The sequence below is a fragment of the Argiope bruennichi genome, chromosome 6, assembly GCF_947563725.1.
Source record: "Argiope bruennichi chromosome 6, qqArgBrue1.1, whole genome shotgun sequence".
Taxonomy (NCBI): Eukaryota; Metazoa; Arthropoda; class Arachnida; order Araneae; family Araneidae; genus Argiope; species Argiope bruennichi.
In genome coordinates, this window is record NC_079156.1 from 135522557 (window position 1) to 135543251 (window position 20695).

Genomic DNA, 20695 nt, shown 5'->3' on the forward strand with positions numbered 1-20695 from the left:
TAAAAAATGTTTCTTTTCTTTTGAATAAAAACAGCTTTGTTAAAACCCCTTTAATAAAGTGTGTCAATGCCAAAGCAATGTCTGCATGCTACAATTTATAATATTGCGTTTAAAACCAGTATTTTTATGTATTAGAATATGACAGGATTTATCGAAATATTAACAGAAATTCTGTATGAAGGGTAACAAAAAATAAACACTAACCGATAACCAAACGAAATCGAAAACGCAATTCGAGAGATCGATATTTTTCAAAAACTAACATCGAAAAATATCGATTTTTTTTGTTGATAAATCGAAAATCGGCACAGCTCTATTCTGGAGTTATCACTTCCTATTTTCTGATTTTAAAACTTTTACAAATACGACAAGAGAAATAGTGTGAACGCCTTCTTAGCCACTGGAAAAAAATACAATCAAATCATCCAAATTATTTAATTATTTTCTTCCTATAGAGCTATTCATCCAATCTTAAGTGCCATCTTCAGTCACATCACCCCTACTTGCTACTGCAACCTGTGAAGGAGGAGCAGCTGTGGGATGAACCAAAGATATCGCTCTTCTACGATATCATTTCCGATCGGGAGATCAACATCATGAAATCACTCGCCCTTCCCGCAGTAAGTTGCCATTTCTCGAAAGCAAGTTATTTATATCAACTTCAGTGTAACTACCTCACCCTAATCGGAAAAGATTAGAAGTAGTTATCATCCTAAACGCTCGATAATTCAGGATGGAAATCTTTCCTCTGAAATTTAAATAGTCATTTATTACTAATCTTGAGTTACTGAACATGAGTGTAAAAATGAAAAGCAGAAAATATCATCCAGTCTTAAGATACTTGTAACTAAATATTTTATGTGTGTATCTATTTAATTCATGTTACTCCAACCGGAGTCTACCAACAAAATTGTGGACCGGTTTTCTTGGCATTCCTTTTTTTTTTTTTTTCGAATATTCTAGAAATAACCTAGCGAAACTCATCGGTCTCAGTTTCAGATTTAGTGCACCCAGGTTTTCTTTTTCTTTATGCAGATTTTCTTTATGCAGATAAATATTACAAGAATCTTTGATTTCACGATTCTTAAAAAAATTCGTTGATACACAATGAAAAGAATTCCAAACTTCTTGTAAAACTTGTAGTAGCATGCTATAAAAAATTTCATCGTGGAAGAGCGTATGGATCTGTGTGAACTAAAAGAATGAAAATCCATTCTTTTAGTTTATCTTCACCGATTGCAGAGAATCTGTTATTTAATTATTTGAAGACTGATCTAGTCTTGTTCATGATTCTCATACAACTTTTGTCTATTATTTTTTTATCTCTACTACTGATTAATTCTGTACATTATTCTATCTAATATTTGTTTTTCTAATTATCATTGTTTTGTCTTTCCAAGTTGCAAAGTTTGGGCTCTACTCACCTAATTATACAAAAAACAATTACACTTCGTATTCCTAATTGAAGATCTATGAGAATAATTACAACTTTCAACTAATAATACAAAAATACCAATTGTACTTATTCTATTAAAGGCATTTCAAAAACTGTTTCAAAGTTTCGTAGATTTCTTTCGTAGACACAGAGTAATCAGTTGAATTAAATGGAAGCTAGTTTTCATTTTGCAACAATACTGTCTTGAGAGTTTATTTTAGCAGAATCTGTGGATAGGTGATGCTGCAAAATATCATATCCTGTTTTGAAAGCCTTCATAAAACATTAATGGCAAAAAGTTCCGTCAAAAGTTTTAGATGATAATAGCTTTAATACATTCAAAATATGAATTTCATTTTTGAACCAAGTTCCTAAGTGTTACGTTTTCAGATCTTTCAAGAATACGTAATATGTATTTACAAAGCTTATACGTATTCAATTTTAAAAACATAATGCATTTTTTTATTTAAAAGAATGCTATTCATTTGTAAATTACTATTATATTACGAATTAGTAAAATAATTCATGCGTGTCTGTATGTAATAAAAATCTTTTGACAATTTTCCCTAACATTTTATGTTCAATATTTCCAAATTAGTGAAAAATTATTACTTTAATATTTCAGAAAAGTTTTCTAATAATTTAAAACAACCATGTTTTTAACCTTACAGGTTGAAAAAGGAAATTTTATAAAAGATAAATTAGTGGCGTGTATCATAATGAGAGTTGGGTTATAGTTTTGAATCTCGCAATGATCTGTAAGTTTGACAAATTGAAACATAGGAATCAAATTCGTATAAATTTTCCATATGTTATATCAGTTAAACAATGCACCTCTACTCTAGTCAAAAGGAGATGTGTTTGAGAATAAGAATGTGTTTAAACAATTTCATCCGGACATTGAAAAATGTGTGCATTTCTTTTCCTCAAGATTGACCCACCCGTTCGCAAGTGACGTTGGTAACAGTTCTTGCTAGCAATCTTTATCGATAGACGTTTTATAGATAACAATTCTACTTTTGTGTCAATCTGCATTATTTAATTATTTATTTAACACTTTCTTAGTTAGTTTCTAGACTGGTGTTTTTTATTGTGTGCCATGACTATGAAAATTTTATTAAATTCAAAGAAATAGTGTTCATTTTATCAATTTTTATTCAATATATTACTTCACTTTTAAAGTTAAATGTATTTTGAACCTTTCCCCCTGCTCAATACGCGTTCAGCCATCAAAAATTAGATAAGTGAAAGATGCAGTAAGGAATATATCCTGTAATTTACATAAAAAATAAATCTTTTTAACTATGGATGACAACGAATATTTTGAGATTAATTCGACTTTGAAGAAAAATGATTGACCTTCCTGCAAGTATGGTGTATGGTTGATGTATTGGTCCTTTTCATTTCAGTTAAAGAGAGCGGAGGTTGCGGAGTATAATGCAGGCCTTGGTCATCGAGTGTCCGATACCAGAGTTACAAAAATGTAAGTGGTTTTTAGCTGTTTAAAAAAAATTGGTTTAAAGTACGCGCCTTGAAGCTAAATCATTGAGAAGCTATGGAATGTGCTTTATTTTTATTTATTTATTTTTGTCAATACATTGATATATGCCAAAATTCCTCACTTTTTTAAACATGTCTTACAAGTAATATTTTAACTCTTATATATATGCATTTAGCTGCTTTTTGTGAAAAGATAAGAATTTATCAAAATTTAATATAATGCTTTAAAATTTCAAAATCACATTGTCTTTTAAAATTATGTTTATAAATTTGCAAATTATAAGAATAAAAGCGTTTGCGATCCTTGTCGATTGATGGTAGCACTATCTAAGTATTAATAATGGTTCATTTTTGGATGGTTCATTGAATATGATATTATAGAAGCAATCTATAATATCATTCTTTTGTTCATTTGATTTATTGTTATCTTTGAGATTATAGTTTAGGGATTGGCGCATGAGTTATATTTGACTATACTATTTGATTCCTTGTAAGGAATTTGCTTATGTTTCGTTGTCATTCAGCAGTAAATAATAAGAGTCTTTCCTGTGTCACATGCTTTTATGTTTTATATACACAGATTGCTTCTCTGCTCAGTAAGTCTGTGATAAGAAAGATAATTTTATAGATAGAGTAATGGCTACTGAATGGCCATTACCCATCTATTGATGATGACTTGTCGGTAAAAAAAGATTTTCGAAACTGCTCAAATTTTGACGATATCTAGATTAGGAACGAAGTTGTGATATCTTACCAGAAGCTTTTTTTTACCCAGTCATGGGAACTATAAAAAACCCAATAGACAAAGCTGAAGAGAGTCAGTCGAATTGAGAAAAGTAATCGAGTGAATTTTGAATTTGTTGTGTTGATTTCTAGTTAGTTCTCTCTGTGCATTTTATGCTGCTGGGTTTGTTTAATAACGATTTGCTGTTTGTGTGATGCTGTTTACCTCAACCACTATTCTTATGTATATATTTTGTTTATGTGTTCTTGTTTTTGTGTGTAGAATAAAACCATTATCCGTTATTAAACCTGTTGGACCAATCGTCATATGCAAAAAGGTCGATTTTTAATTAACAATAATAATACAAATCTAAAATATTTCTTATATTGATCTTTTTATGGATTGCATTGGTATATCGTTTCTTCAAGAATGAATATCATTTGTGCAAATTAATTGTTTCAAATGTTTTTGTTTTGCTGTTTTATTATTTTAAAAAGTGGTAATATTTTTATTTCATTAAGCCAAAGCAGTGTTATTTTCTGCATTATTATTTTTCTTCCATTTTCAATAATTTTTAATATAAAGTTCTTAATATTTATCGAATTTCCAAAGACTCTCCAGAGACACTGTCTATCTCGATCCCGATTTTGGGATTTTAAGATGATACAAACATGTAAAACCATTTTGATATGTGTTTTGCTGTAGCATTGTGGCATTGCTTGTTCTGTTAGGAATTTTTCGAAAGAATTCATCATTTCTCCTTAAGTATTTAAAAGGATTAAACAGAGGGTATAAATGGACCAAAAAACAGAATGTTGGGTACAACTAGAGCTTTTAAAATTATTTTAAATTCTATGGAAATTGACTATAACATCCTAAATCTATGTGGCATTGCTATACATTATCATTCATATCGAGACATGGCCGTCCATCGGAAACATTCCTTTTCCAAATTGCTTTCATTCTATGGCTTTATTAATTATAGTTCCTGATGCAGCATGGTCAGATTTATAGCTCTTGTCCCTCCCACCCCAGTAAATAATTCAAATCTAAAGATACCATCACATTTAGTCGGACTCGTCCTTAGGCAAGCGAGAAATATTGAATGATCGAAACACTGAGACAGCATCGGGAGAACTATGGTTGAATCCTAAGAGTCATTGACGTCCCATCATCAGTATGGGTGTACCTGACCCCAAATCATTTCTGTACCACCAGAGGTCACCCTTCTGGAAGCTACACATATCCGTATCTGAAGTGTTTCCGGGCAAGATAAATTTAGAGGAAAATCAATTATTGGGAATCTAAATTTCAATTTCGTTAAAAACGGCGGTGTGACATTTTTATTTTTCATACAAGAATTGTTAAACATGCGATGACAATTATGAGCCTTGTACAACAACTGTAAAACGTAAAATGATTTCTTTCGGGTCTCTAGTGCCTGGTTAAGAGAGATGGACCACCCATTGATTCCGAAAATGTATCATCGCATTGAAGCCATCACTGGTCTGTCCTCCAGTTCTGCAGAGCCTTTCCAAATGGCCAATTATGGGTTAGGAGGACATTTCCATCTGCACATGGACGTGCTGGTATGAAATTTGATTTTTCTCTATAACCAATTTATCTTTTCATTTGCTTTATTTCTACATTACTTGTAGAATTTCAGCTTTTATCCAGTATTAGAAAAAAATTAAATAATTTTATCAATATTTCCTCAACTGCTTTTTACACAGCGTTCCAAAATATATAAAAGATTAACTGAAAGATGTAATATTTGCTTTCATTTCATATAAAATCGTAATTTTAAGAAAAGGAATGTATTGCAATAGTGATAGGAAAAATGACTTTCTAGTAATAAGAAAGGTAATTATTTTAAAGCTAGTAATTTTAAAGGTAAGCATTTTTTTTAATATACAGAAAGAAATTCAGTCTTTAAATACGCTGTCAAATGAGAGAAAATGTTCATAAAAATATAATATAATCGTCAAATAATAATCAGTTCCACAATATCCTTAAATATTTTTTCTATTATTGTAAAAAATGGAATGGTTAAGTTTGGTTTAAAAAATCCAAATGAGAATTTTTAAATTGTTTTTTTAAACCAAATTCTCGTACAAGTGCTCAGTACAAAAATAGATGGATAATTTTAATGTAGAAAACATATAGGCGCTCATTAAATGGAAAAAAATGAGATTCTTATGATAAAAAAAAGTTAAAATGAGAAAAAGTAAACTTTTGATCTAATAATGCTTTGCTTTACTTGCAATCGCTTCTTTTTCTTCTTCATTTTTTTTATTATTTGCAATTTGTAATTTCGAAATAAAATTCAAAACTTAAATTAAAACTAATAAATATAAAATTAAAAACATAAAACATTAGCATAATTTCTTTAATCAAATGTATTTATCTGTTTGATCTGCAGCCTGACACGGAAACTTACTTCGGACCCGAAATGGGAAATCGGGTTGCTACTTGGCTAACTTATGTAGGTACATTTGATTTGTTTCATATAGTCTAATGATCAACTCATTTAAAACATAAAGAAAGCTTTCACGAAGTAATCTTTTTTTTTAGTTAAGTGATGTCAGTGGTGGAGGCGCTACTGTTTTCCCGAGGCTCAATATCACTGTGTGGCCAAAGAAAGTAAGATTTTTTTAATATATAAATACAAGTGGTTATAATTAAAGTGACGTTATTCAGATCTATGTAAAGTCCCGTCTAGTTGACGCACTTCGCTGAAACTTTGCTTACGTGCATATGGTTTATAAGAAAAAGATAACTTCAAAAAATAGTAGGTGAAATTTTTACCACCAGATGTCATTTTTCATGTAATATAGGAAAATCTTTATTGAAATTAGGAACATTTAGAAATCCCAGTAGTAGATAGATTGAGTTTAATTGGTCAAATTTTTATATCAGAACTGCGGTAATGATTTGGCGACACTGCGAGAAATTCGACGCTTGAGAAGCTTTCGAAAGATCATGTGTCAAAGAATGAATTGAAACAGAGGCATCCTAAATGTGAGAAGATTGGATAAGTGAGTGCGCTGGAAAAGAGGATTTTAGATGAAAGTGTGGAAGAAGTTGTTATTGATGTGGTTGAAAGAGCTTCCAGTTCCAATAATTATCGAAAAATGCTTGGACCATGTCACGTGATTTATCTTTTCTTTGGTCTAGGGCACGGAACGTTCTGTGATCCGTTTTAAAAAGGTATCCATACAAGGTTCCACGTGTTTCTTGTTTTGATGGTGCAAAAACTGCACCTTCAAAACAAGAAACAATGCTTTGATTTTGTTTATTGTTTCTGACTAGAATCGCCATTGACATAGAATCAGCCTTGGAATATTTTAGGATGAAATGAGGCACATTTTTCCATAGACAAAACAATGAACACTCAGAATCGTCTCATATGAGGTTAAGCATGTAACAAAGCTGTGCATGAACAGCCTCTGCATTCTGATTACATTACCGTAAAGTGTTATTTTACTGTTGATTTCATTCTTCATTCATTTTCTTTGAGTAAAATGCCTCTTAAGAACCTGAAAGGTTTTCCATCGTAGGAGACCAGTACTACAAACTTCTATTGAAGAAAATCATTTTTTCAAATGTTAGGGGATTACTGTCTTCATGCAAGATGGTACAAAAGGACTCAAATATTGACCGATATGTGAAGCATGATTGGGCCATTTTGAAGATGATCGGATACCTTCTAGATATTTTCTGACTACCTGAACCTCCTCATTCTGCAGATTTTAATCTCTATGATTTCTGATTGGGGATATTACAGAAAGAGTGTTTCTATGGAAAAAGCATACGGACTCTGTCTAAATTGAAAGCAAGAATAGCACACCCTATTATTGCAATTCCTGAAGAAACCCTTCGTGCTGCTTTAAGATTATAACAAGTTTTGAAATTATGATTAATGCAACTAGAATGCACAATGATTATAACCCTGTTGTATGAAGAAATTCTTTTTCATTTTTGATTTAGGTTTTGTCGATTGTGTTACAGTTTTGGACCACTTTCGTCAGCTAGCCAGCTGTTATATCGCCAGACCGATATATCGCTGAAAAATAATTTTTTTTTCTAATGATACCAAAACTTTGCAACGGGCGCATGAGTGCCAGATACAAAACTTGCGCCAAGCATCAAAGATTTTAGCTTCATAAGGATTACATCCATTTTAATGATAGCGTCGTTGATGGAAAAGTAACTGTCTTATGATTTGATAAAATATAATATTTTTTATCGTTTTGCAATGTTTTCCATAAGTAGTTCGTGGAACATGGCCTAAATTATGATAAGATGATTCATCAGTTTTACATCACGATAATGCATCTTCATTCGGGAATTTTTAACAAAATATCCAGTAAACACACCTGCACAAGATCTGTATTCCCTTGGTATAGCGCCATTTGACATTGTCTTATTCTCTCTGAAAGGATCGGCGTTTTAAATCGATTGGTGAAATTTTAAAAAAATCGTAATTGGGTTTCATGAAAACGATTTTAGGGAATGTTTTGAAGATTGGAAAAAATGCTGACTTTAGTTTATATTAGTAAGAGGAAATGAAAGGTTAATGGAATAATATTAATAATAATTTGCGTATGTCTGATGCCATTCTATAGATACTCACTGTTTGATCTATATCTAACAAATTTAATACAAATGTCCTTTGGTAGACAAAAATCTGCATTTTGGAGTGATTTTGTAAAAATGCAATTAATTAAAAGTTAAGCAAAATTTTCGGCGTTTTCGATAATATCTTTAATATTCAATTAAACGCGCTATTTAGTCAATTACATTAGCTGTAACATTTATATGAGAACTTATATGTGATTGTTGCATAATATAAATATGCCATGCATTAACGGTATTTTTTTTATAATTGCAACCATGAAATTTTGTTTTTCAAAATGTATTCAACCTAAACGAAGCATGTTTTTAAAATACGGTATTATTAGATTTGCTTCCCATTTTTAAACACACGATATCCAGTAATTAAAATATTTACTTTTCTCAATCAGGGATCAGCTTTATTTTGGCACAACGTGAAGTCGAATGGTATTGGTGATATTTTGACACTCCACGGTGCGTGTCCTGTGGTCACTGGATCCAAGTGGGGTAAGTATTCTTGCAATTTTTTATTGTATATTGCAAGATTTATAGGTAAAGATCAACTTGAAAGAAGTAAGATATTGGGATTTATAGAATCAATGGCTGTTATCCCCTGTTTCCAGATGAAGTTTCAGTCAGTTAACAGTCATAAAGCAGTTCCGATTATAGGTAAAGATTAATATGCATTCAATGTTATACAACTAGAGCTGCCACTTATTTAAATCTTGCATACTAAGTACTGTCTAAAAAAAGGGATTTTCAAAATATTAATTATATTTTTAATTAAAAAGAAACTGAAATTTAAGAGTTTCTACTCAAAAACTTTGGAAAACTTTTTTTGTCTTTAAAAGTTGTATAAAATTATTATTGTACTAGCAGTAGCCGCACAGCGTTGCCCGTGGCATAACATCCAAAAGGAAAAATTAGCTTTAAACTTAAGTCTAGCCTCCACCCGATATGACATGGGAATGTCATGCGGGATCAAAAGAATATTTAGAAATCATCAAAAATAACTACAAAACAATTTTTATAGCACATATTCAGAAATATTTAGGGCTAAGCTTTGATATACAGTCATTTGGAGGTTGGCAATTTTTCGATGTCACTTTGTTTAGGGTTGCATGGCCGCCATTTTTTTTATATTACTGCATGCTGCTGTATTTCGATCTTTCCTGTTCATTCCCTTGATTTTATTCCTGATGCACGTACTTCTTCTGCTTACTTTCATTATTTTCGATTAATTTTTTTGCAGTCATTTCATTTTACTGCATTTATTGACTTCTTTTTCTATATATCCGTTAATTTGTTGCAGCGTTCTTTGGAAACTTTAGATTGGGAACGCTATTGCTGACGTTCGCGCCACATTCAGCCATTTCACTAAAATTTGGTGATAAACAATTTTTGGGTGAAAATGACTGTATATCAATGCTGTTCCATATTTAGACTGTTAAAATGGCTTCAATTTTCCCTTGTAAACAACACATGCCGTTTGATTTATCTTTCCCTTTAAAAGCTGGGCTAAGCTTTATATAGTCATTTTGCGCCTTGCGAGGTTGGCAAATTGTTGGTGGCGCTCTTGCTACCATTACCCTATTGCTGCCCTTCCCGCCACATTCGGCTATTTCGCTAAAATTTGGCTATAAATTATTTTTGGCGACAATAACTGTGTATCAAAGCTGTTCTTAAAGCTAAACAATATGGACAGACTATAGACATCGTTCCTATTTAAATCGAGGCATCATTTCTGTAATCCACACATGGATCGAATTTCAGAGTGGAGTACACCTTTTCGGCCCAAATATCAGGAACGTTTGTTCTTTCATTTCTTCTTTTGGGGATAATGAGTTTTGAATCGCTGTAAGAATCAGACGTAAATAAAGAAATGTATCGCATATGAATACCACAGCTTTTGCTATTTGCACATGCGAAGTTTGAGATTTCCGCTCATGCACGAATAAGTAAAAAGCACAGATATTGCTGCTTTGCGCATGCGCGAATCGTAGAAGGAAAATAACTAAAATAGCAATTATAAAACTCCTTTTTTTATTTTGATATGACTTCAATATAAATATCTCCAAAATTAGTTACTAAGTATTTCTGGAGTTTTTCGAGTTTCAACATACAGACGCTTTCAGGAAACTTCTTTTTATACTATGTATAGATAATAATGTCTTCCAAAGTTGCAGCTTTATCTTTTCACAATTTTTCTCTAATTTCAATAAATATTTAAACAGATTTTTTAGTAAATTTTACAAAGATACTTATATTTTTAGTTATAGCATTTTTTTACTATAAAAGAATGAAAAAAGTCGATTTTTCGAATCTGGACCCTAATTGGGCTTCTGAAGTTACTGGAAATAGAGATCAAAAGCGGCATGTTGCTCTATGAAAAAAAGAGTTAATAAAAACTTTATATGTAAAACGATAACGTAAGTGGCACAGAAATCAAGCTTATTACTAATTGTCGAATGGCAATAACCAAATGTAAACAAAATGACACACGTATTTCAGACTGCTTCGTTCATTGAACATTTTTGAAGCTGTACTGAATCAAGCGCTTCACTTAGCTAATCAATGGAGATACAAAATATTATTAGAAATGTTATGGAAATATTCCGCTTTGTCTAAGAGGTCATGAAGTCAGAGGAAAGAAGATATAAAAGAAAACAAGAAATAGGCCTTAAAAAAATTCAATCAAGCGCAAATGCAGGCTTAACCGCTGCCAGATAAGTAATTGAGGTAAGACTTCAGATAATGTACGGTTTCACCTCAATCACGTCAAAATCATATGAATTGTCTAAAACCTCTCTAAAAGTCTGCAGTCCTGGGTGTATACCAGAAATAACAAACGGTTTTTAAAGTTGAAATAAAAAATTATCACGATTATATTTGGCGAAAAATAGCTCAACATTTTTCAATTTCGGCGCCGTATATTAAGTCTAGCCATATTCGTTATGACTTGCCTATGGAAAATGATACTCATATCTTCCAAAATAATTACCTTATAACAAAGCTTTATGCATTGTCTTAAGATACAAAAAAGAAGTCTTTTCTAATGATATAAATTTCATTTTCATACAATTTTTCATTTAACTTCAATATTATTTTTAATTCAGTTTTATGCACTATCTGAAACAATGTTTCTTAAACGTTATCATGGAATTCAACCCTTCCATAAAAGCATTCAAGCATGAGATTTTTCCAATCATTAAATCCATAGTAGGATTTTTATTTTCGCCTTTATTTCGTAATATATACACCTTGTTAATTGCTTTATTTAAATTCATGTGTTTTAGTAGTATCAAATTACAAGATGAATGTTTTTTTAAGAAGTGCACCCTATATTAATAATTTAACAGTCTAAAATGTCGTTAGGCAAATAAACTGGTAGTCAAAAGTAGTTAGTGTAACATATATCCTTAGTTTCTGCAAAATTAGCCAGCCGTCGGGAATGATCAGAGATTTCTTATAGTCAAACGTGGATCATATAATCTTGAGTCAATTGCTCTGACGACGTTTCTTTGGCATTCTTAGTCTTTACTGAAATAAGTTTATTTGCTTTGGTTACATTTGATTTAATTGCCACTAAATTACAACGGGTACTCTCTCATAATTAAGTTGTTTTTTGCCAATTGATCAGAGAATAACTTTGGCCTCGTCGTCTCTCCGTCCAAGTATTCTGATAAATATCTGAATTATCTCATGATGAAATGAAATAAATAAATGGACCACATGAATGTGATCGAAATGTTAACTTTTAGATATGATAACACCACTGCTCTACCCTGCGTGTGTTACTGCGCCATTACGATCAACCGTTTTCAGTTCATTAATGTCAATATCACTTTTTTCAAAGTTACCTCTCTTGCATTTGTTTATTTTGTTGCCATCTCTATGCGTCGATATGACGTGACAGACATAACTGCCATCAATCTCATTTTTCCTTATATTTCTTAGCTCTTATTTTTTCTCGAGAGATAATATCTTTTGTACCATAAGGGTATATTCTTTTTTTTATGAGCTGATTCAAATCTTGTTCTATAGAGAGACGATTTTCTTTTCTTTTAATTTGCATATTAGAGAGACGAGACGCTCAAGACGATTTTCTTTTCTATTATCTGCATATTTCTAATTATCATTCATTTTAATTGCCCCGATATAAAATAGTGAAAGGAAATTATTTTAATTTTAAATGCATAAACAGAACTGATTTATTTTCTAAGAAAAGAAACTCTGTAAGTAATAATTATCTCCATTTTTAAGGTCTTTACTTCTTTTCTCTGCACATTCATATCGTATATTACCTGTATTATCGTAAATTACGTATATTACCTGTATTTATCAGAAGTTTTTATCAACAACTTTATTCAGTCAGAAATTAAATTGTATTTGTTCATTTTGAAATGTGCTGATTCTAGAGAATAATTTTATTTTAAATAATCGCATTAATAATGAAATATAATTTTTTCTTTCAGTGACAAACGTTTGGTTTCATGAACGGGGACAGGAATTCAGGCTGAAATGCGGAATACATCCGGAATCATCTCTACTGCCAACGCACGCTTTCGAAAAATCATGAATGCACCAACAAGATATGCTCAAGAAAATAAAATATCATCAAAAGAATTTTCTAACTATGTATCATTTGAATACTCATACATATTTTATCCTTTTCCTAATAAATCTGCTAGTTCGTATATTTAATAGAATTTTTTTCTTTGAGCACACAGATGCTGCATTTGCTGTTTATTTTTCCATTGGAAATAATCTGTCATATTCTCTAATTACCTTGCAGATCACATATGTCATATATAAACGCATATAAAATTATTTAGAGCTATTACTTTAAGTTCTAGCGTCTTATTGTTTGCCACAATGAGTTATCACTCTTTCCAGCTCTTTAAAAAACCTGAGCCCTTTAGTTTTAGTTATATTAACGTCCAGTTTTAAAGTAACAATAGGGCGATTTTGGGACAGCCTTGTAATTTTGAACTGCGGTCAGATGACGAAGCTGGCAACCTCTCTCCAAACTTCTGCACCACACCAGCGGGAGGACGTTTGTCAGTGCACCACGTGCGCAGATGCGTTTTTCAGTGGAATCGGGCCTCGAACTTGAATCCCTTCGGCTCCGAAGTCGAGACCTTACCACTAAGCCACCGCGGCCCGAAATATGAGCCATACATTCCATTTTGGTTCGAGGAGTTTTTATTTTTAAATATTCTATGTGTTGCAATACAAGTAATACCCATATCTCTTTAAAAATTTCTCCAGTATTATATTTATTCTGGGTATAATAAGAACATAATTTCTATGACTAACTAAGAAAAAACCAATTTTATATTTTTCTCTTGTATTGGTTATCAAAAACCATAGACTTAGTCTAATTGTTGATCAGCTAGAACCGCAAGGAATATCGACACAATAATTTCAAAGAAACTCTATCCGATCGACAACCAGAATGAGTTTCAGTATTTATTGAAATTACTTCTCATAATTCGATACATAGTTTTCTCTGTTGTAGGATTTGAAGTCATCTCATCAAAAAGAGTTCAAATCTGATACAACAGACTCAAGCAGAAAAAGATATCCAAGATTTCAGGAAACACATATGATGAAAAATGTTTGAAAAAAATCTCTACTCATCCGAGCTTGGGTGTTCATTACGTGTTCCAAGTTTCATCCAGGTCTCCGAAGACACCCGCAAAAACAATCATGGAAGAAGTCCCGAATTCGGCTCTTGGTACTCCTCTTACGAGTTGGGGGAGGTGATCGTTTGTAGTACTTCCTGACTGTATAAAATAAAGAAAATGATTATATTTGTACGAAATAGAAAATAAAAAATGGAAGTAGCGTATAAGTGGAACCAAATTACATGAAGTTTAGTTTAGTTAGTTATACTAACATCCCGTTTTTTCAAAGGAACACTGCTGTGTTTTGGGACGGACCTCGAAATATTGAACCGCGTCAGATGATGATGACGACACCTGAGCTAGCGTCCCTCTCCTCAAGCTTCCATACCTTAACTGAGTTTATTTCAGATGCATAAAAGTCCTGTTTTTAAATAACACTAGGGCTATTTTGGAACGGGCCTCGTAATTTCGAGCCGCGGTCGGGTAGCGAGGACGGCGTCTCCGGGCTTCGACACTGCGCAAGCGGACCCGACAGATTTGGCATACACCAGATACGCTTACACTATGACTCTTCGGTGGAATTGGGTTTCCAACCTGAAACTCTCGGGTTCCAAAGCTGAGGCCTTATCACCAGGCCACGGGTTCCACAAATTCCGTCCAAGTTAAGTTAAAGTAATTGGACGTCCCGGATGAATCTGAACAGAATGCTAAACTTAATAAAATCGTTCTAATCTCCTCGTTATATTCAAGATATCAAAAACTTTAAAAGCATTAACAAAGAAGTCTTTTCTTTTATTTAGCATTTTAATAGCTTATTTCTATTTCTTTCTACACAATAGCGTCATTGGTTTTGGAATAATAAAGTACAATCTTCTCAAAACAACGAAATTTCAAAATTGCACCATTGCAAAGCTTTGTAGAATTCTAGATGTTGTTTACCATCGTTAGCTCGTATATGATGTCTGTCGCTTAATAAATAATGCGTTATATTTTAGAACTAATTAAAGTACAAATTTTTATAGGATGATATACTATTAATTAAAGACTTTATGTGATATGCATAAGAAAAATTCAAAATTCTATACAGAGAAAGTCGTTGAAAGATCTTTGAATATGATAATTGACATGTAATTACTCCATGGATAATATGTACTTATTAAAGAAAAGTTATTCAAAATTTTAATTTAAATATTTTTTTAAATTTTCTCTTAATAACATGAGAACCTATCATCTTTGCATCTCTTTAAAGTTAAAAATATCAATGATGCTAATTATGCACCATACAAAGTTTTCACTTTATTCTTTTTTAGTAAATTTTTAAGTATATTTTAAAAAGCATTTCATAACAATATTTTTCCTTATTTTATAATGGAATATATGTGGCAGCGCGTTGCAACTGATTTTGTATTGTGTGTGTGTGTGCATATTATCATTACTAAAATTAAGAGCAAATTTTGAAAATGAAATATATTATCGTGGTAAGTTTTCTGTTATACAAATGCCCATAAAAGAATGTCCCAGTTGTAAATTTTAATAGTATCAACTAAGAGATGGGAAAGGTTGCTTCAAGTTAACAAGTAAGAAGAAACTCAAAGAGTGATGGATAAACGCATGTGCAGGTACTATGCTTTGTTGTTTTATTCATTTGTGGTGCAACATACTCAAAATGGCGACTTCTGAGCGAAAAGCATTTTATGTTCTGCAATTTTCAAAGAGTGAATCTGCCATTTCAATTCAGTGCGCATTTCCTTTAAAGTTTAAATGTTATTCCCCACGTAGCAAAAACGCCCACCGATGTTATGGGCAATTCGAAACGATCGGATGAAATTGAAAAGGGAAAAGCACTGGATGAGAAAAAGCGTCTGTCAGAATTTTAACCATGTCTGAGAATTTTATCTGCGTTAACCTCAGAAATTTATTCGGAAAGCAAGTGTTGAACTTCATTTGCCTAAAAAGGTTTCATATTTACACATGCGTCCAAACTCGTTGCAGTTGGTACATGCTTTAATACCAAAATGACTATGGTGTACGTTTTAACTTTGCAACTTACATGTTTGAGCGGAAAGATGACATGCTTGATCGTATGGTGTACAGCGATTAATCAACTTTTCATCTAAATGGGGAGGTAAATTACAATTATGTTCGTATCTGGAAGTCAGAATATCTTCATGAACTTGTATAATACGTAATAGATTGATCAAAATGGAATGTTTTCTGCTTTGTGTTCCCGACATCAAGTGTACTGACCATCTTGTTCCGCTGAAGCTATCTAACAGGGTTGGATGATTTGTATATGTTGAGAGAATGGCTATTTCCCCTATTAGTAGAGCATGAAGCTGTAAATTTTATTTGGCAACAGGATGGAGCACGTCTTCATGGGAATCTCTTTGTATGAGAATAACTGCTGAATTGGCCGTAATGATCGAGATGGGAAAGATCTTTTAACTGGCTTGTAAATTCAACTGACATAACGCCATGTAATTATTTTTCCCTTCAGGGCTAGATAAAAGATTGTGTGTACGTTCCGCCGCTACCTAATTATTTGTCAGGGTTGATACAGAATTGAAAAGACTATTTTTTTCCATCACTTTGGGCTTGTTCAACACAGAATGGGATTTTAGGTTGGTTGTGTATTGATGCACATTTTGAACATTTGTAAAACTATTAGGTTAGTTTACTTTTAATTTCATGTATAGTTTGTTGCATATCGCAACAAAATTAAAATTAACTTGTTATAATTTACCATAAGAACTGACACATTCCTTTTTGGAGAACTTGTAGTTTCGAATCTCTTTTAATTTTCGGCATCATCTTGTTTATTCAATGATAATTGAGCAGCCTTTTACCTCATTGAAAATTGTGCTTTATTTCAAAGTATCTATGCAATGATACTTACAAAATTCTGGGTCCACACGCAGGGGATCATCTCGGACTTTAAAAGGTTCCTAAGAAAAATATTGTTTCTGTTAAATAATAAACTTAAGCATAATTGATTTTTGTTGTGAAAAAAATCAAGTATTAAGTTACATATTTATTGCATGATTTCTAGAAATGAACAACTACTAGAAATTAATAACGTAAATCAGAAAGCTATCGAATGTTTAAAAGTGTGCTAAATAAATATATTTTTTTTTTCAATTTTTTCATAGTACTTGAATAATTCTATACAAATAGACGTTAGGAATCCTGGAAAAAAAATAAATATAATAGTCATTTTGAAAGGCTCTTTTATCTTTCTTATAAAAAGAGAAAACAACGTATTTTTAAATCAAAAATCGAAAGATAAAAAAACATATAAAAGCGTGAGGTGTAGACAGAAATATTGTATATAAATATTAAGTTCAATCTATATGGATACGTTAGAATGACAGGGAAAAATCAAAGATTCAGGCCCAAACATTAGACTCATTTCGTCAATTTTTACTTAATATAAAAACTCAAGACCTCTCGATATGTCAGTAAAAATAGCCTGTTTTCCTCCTGTTTAGAAAGAAGTTTCAAAAACATTACTTCACTGCACGTTGCTTAGTTGGGAAAATCCACAACAGAGTTTCCCGCCACAACTACTGAAGCTGATTTCGAAAATTTTTATTTCTTATGAAATCTTAAGAGCACGAGTCCTAGATACGCCACTCATTATCATCTGCTGACGTCACCCATTATCATTGCAATATCTCTCCATTTCGAGAAATATTGCAAAATAAAATTTTGACAGTTTTCTTAATCTCAGTAACTGGTTCGATTTTGTTACTTTTTTCGTCTCCAATTAATATCGTCACTTTGAAATATAACTAATCAATCAGAATTCTCTATTAGTAATGTGCAAATATAATTTTAAATAATATTTTAAAAGTAATACTTAATACTAACGCGTTGCACTAGATGTTGCTCTTCGAAGTTGATTGGTATGCCTAAATTAATCGGCTCAATATTAGCTTCCTTTGGTGGCCTCATTGATTTTATTAATTTATAATTAATAATGATGATAATAAATTAATTCGCGACAAATTTCGTTTTGCTGTTAAGCTTTGAAACTATATCTAAGTTTTATTTTGTAAATCTTTCAAAAATAGAGATGGCAATGAATATTTTATTTCATTGTTCTGATTTTGGTCTTGTGACTAGCAAACTCTATGAATTTATTCAAGTACAATTTTAAGATTTCATTCAAAAATAGACGGTAGTAGAAAGCTAGAAATCTTCATGACGTGTCTGAGTACCTTACCTTTCATATTATATAAAATTTGTAAAATCGGCCTGATGACAGGGACTAGGAGGCTGGCTTTATATTTTATTAGTTATTTTTAATCAATAGATAGTGAGCGAAAAGCTAGTCACTGAAGTTGACGAATCGATTCATTAAAATATATGTTTAAAGAGAAAAAAAGCCAGTTTCCCAGTTCCGACCACTGTTCCGGTTTCACAATTTGTATTTCATATGAAAGCTTTTGATCCCTAGATAAGTCTTAACGGTCACATGCTCATAATTATCACTCTTTTCCAAAAAAGTCTCAAAAGTCGTTTTTCACTGTTGAAGAAAAAAAAACCCACAACATCCAACCACAATCACTGTATCGCTTATACCAATTTTAATTCCACTTGAAAGTGCATTACATTTATGTACATCATCGAAGGTCGGTCTGGCACTTTTATGCTCCATTTACTAAAGATATCGAAAAATGGAACCTTGATGCAGTTGTAGCCTCAACAAGTGAACCGATATCGCCAACGTTTTAGGGAAACCACTCCAGCTGGTTTCGGATAGAAATTCATTAGCATCTACTGATCTTGCAGGTTTTAAATAAAAATGCATTATTTAAGTCCAAAGGCAAGGTTGTGTATCTAAAAAAAACTTTGACAGTAAAAATGATACTCAGCACCCATATATAGCAATGTAGGTTTTTTTTTTTTTTTTTTTTTTTTTTTGAGAGAGAGAGAGAAGCGCATATGATTGGTGTGGAGCGATAACATAATATTACACCATCTAAGACTGGCGCCAGATCATCAATTATTATGACGGATTAACGTTATTATCATGGTGGGTAATATATGGAATCTAAGGAATTGTCGCTGGGGGAAACTCAAATATGAAGAGTGTTTGATGACGCCATTTTTTAAAATTAACTTCTTTGCTTTCACTTATTTTTAATATTTTATCAAATTTATCTCCAAAGGTGAAAGAAAATTGAATTGTTTTTATCCTATATATATAGTTTCTCTAAAAGTGCAAAGTGCTAAGAGTAAGTCGTATCACTGACATTCCGAACCGCCCGAAGTCACACGGATTAAGAAAACTGAATGACCGGACCGCCGCAACAGCAACACATTCGGGAACTGTGGTTGAGTCTTAAGGGCCATCACCGGCCACGGTACAACCCTTCCCGACGGAAGTACGTCTCGTCATCGATGGGTGAAGCCAGATCCTCCACCTTTTTGTGTACCCTCCAGGGTGGCAAGATCCAACCACCATACCGGAAGCATCTCATCCTCATTTCGAGGTGCCCCCGCGGGTTAAGTGATAAGAGTAGCTCAGTGACTCAATACCTTAATAAAAACATATTTGAAGGTATCAAACAAAATATTTATTCGTATTAATCATCATCTCGATAGCATCATTAAAATGACATAAACCTGATGCAGAAATTCAATGTTGCTTAGGATCATAACTCAAAACACTGTTTCTAGCCATCATTATTACCATTTACTGTCTCTGCTGGTACTTAAATTAACGCCACTGCAGTATTCCTCATACTTGTATAACCATCAGTCATACTTTCAACATCACAGTTTATTAGTTCTTTATAACAAGACTACATACATCATTTGAATACTGGAATACGAGCGACACTCTAATCGAATCCTACTTTCACATTATGGCACGACTGAAATACAATATGATAAAAGAAGAGGAAGAAACGTTTATTTTTCTAAATGTTGATGATCATATTATTCCAATTTCAATATTTTATTAAATAAGCTGCATGAAAATGCTTTGGCTTCTTGTACAGACTTTTAATAAATAAGAATACTTATTTAATTAACAGTGAAAGATCCAAAGCTCACCAAATGAAATCGGCATTGCAATCTTATGAGCGCACTTTTAACTTATGAAGAGAAAGCAAGAATCTATTTAAGCTGTTTACACAAAGTTTAGAGGATGAAAATCGTATTTTCTTAGGAAATTTTAACTAATAAACATTTAATTCGGTTGTTCGTTTTCGCAAATAAATCGCCAATCTCCACTCTTGTTGAGGTCACAACTAGATGATCCCCACCCTCATCATATGTCAGCTACAAGACGAAGCATGGATTGGTTTACAAGAATATGTTAAATTTTCTCCTACATGACCTCACTTCAAGCCCGCTGATTTTTATGTATGGGGCTGTTTACATTGTTATGTATATAATACGTTTCCTGTAGGAGCAATCGATCTTTTTAGAAGAATTCAAGAAGCCGCAAGCGTTGTCATATAATTTCTTCTTTAATATATCAGCAAATTTTACAGATAAAAAATGTGTATTTATATATAAGAAACATAGTTTAATATAAAATATATAAGAAACAGTGGTTCGGCTAAATCTTATGGTATCTCCTCTAAATTTGAAATTTTTTTTGTCGATCTGGTAATCCATTTTATGGTACCAAGAAAATCTTAGGCGAGTTTTAAATGTTTACTTCGGTTTTGACAACACTGGCGACAATCACTCGTACCGCTCGTTTAAGTTTTATAATCTTTGTGCATAGACGCTTACTATCTCTTGATCAAAGGCTTACGATTAATGTCCGAT

The 20695-nt window shown here is 32.2% G+C and overlaps 1 protein-coding gene across 1 annotated transcript in view; it reads left to right on the plus strand.

Annotated features, from left to right (window-relative positions):
• The window catches only part of LOC129972078 (prolyl 4-hydroxylase subunit alpha-1-like), a 42146-nt gene extending 29188 nt beyond the window's left edge, over window positions 1-12958 (plus strand). Inside the window, exons 8-14 of the mRNA XM_056086059.1 lie at window positions 456-620; window positions 2845-2918; window positions 5098-5248; window positions 6082-6144; window positions 6234-6302; window positions 8687-8783; window positions 12752-12958. Of these exons, the coding sequence (XP_055942034.1) occupies window positions 456-620; window positions 2845-2918; window positions 5098-5248; window positions 6082-6144; window positions 6234-6302; window positions 8687-8783; window positions 12752-12855 (723 nt within the window). The 3' untranslated portion in view covers window positions 12856-12958. The remainder of the gene's footprint in view (window positions 1-455; window positions 621-2844; window positions 2919-5097; window positions 5249-6081; window positions 6145-6233; window positions 6303-8686; window positions 8784-12751) is intronic.
• The last annotated feature ends 7737 nt before the right edge of the window (window positions 12959-20695 follow it).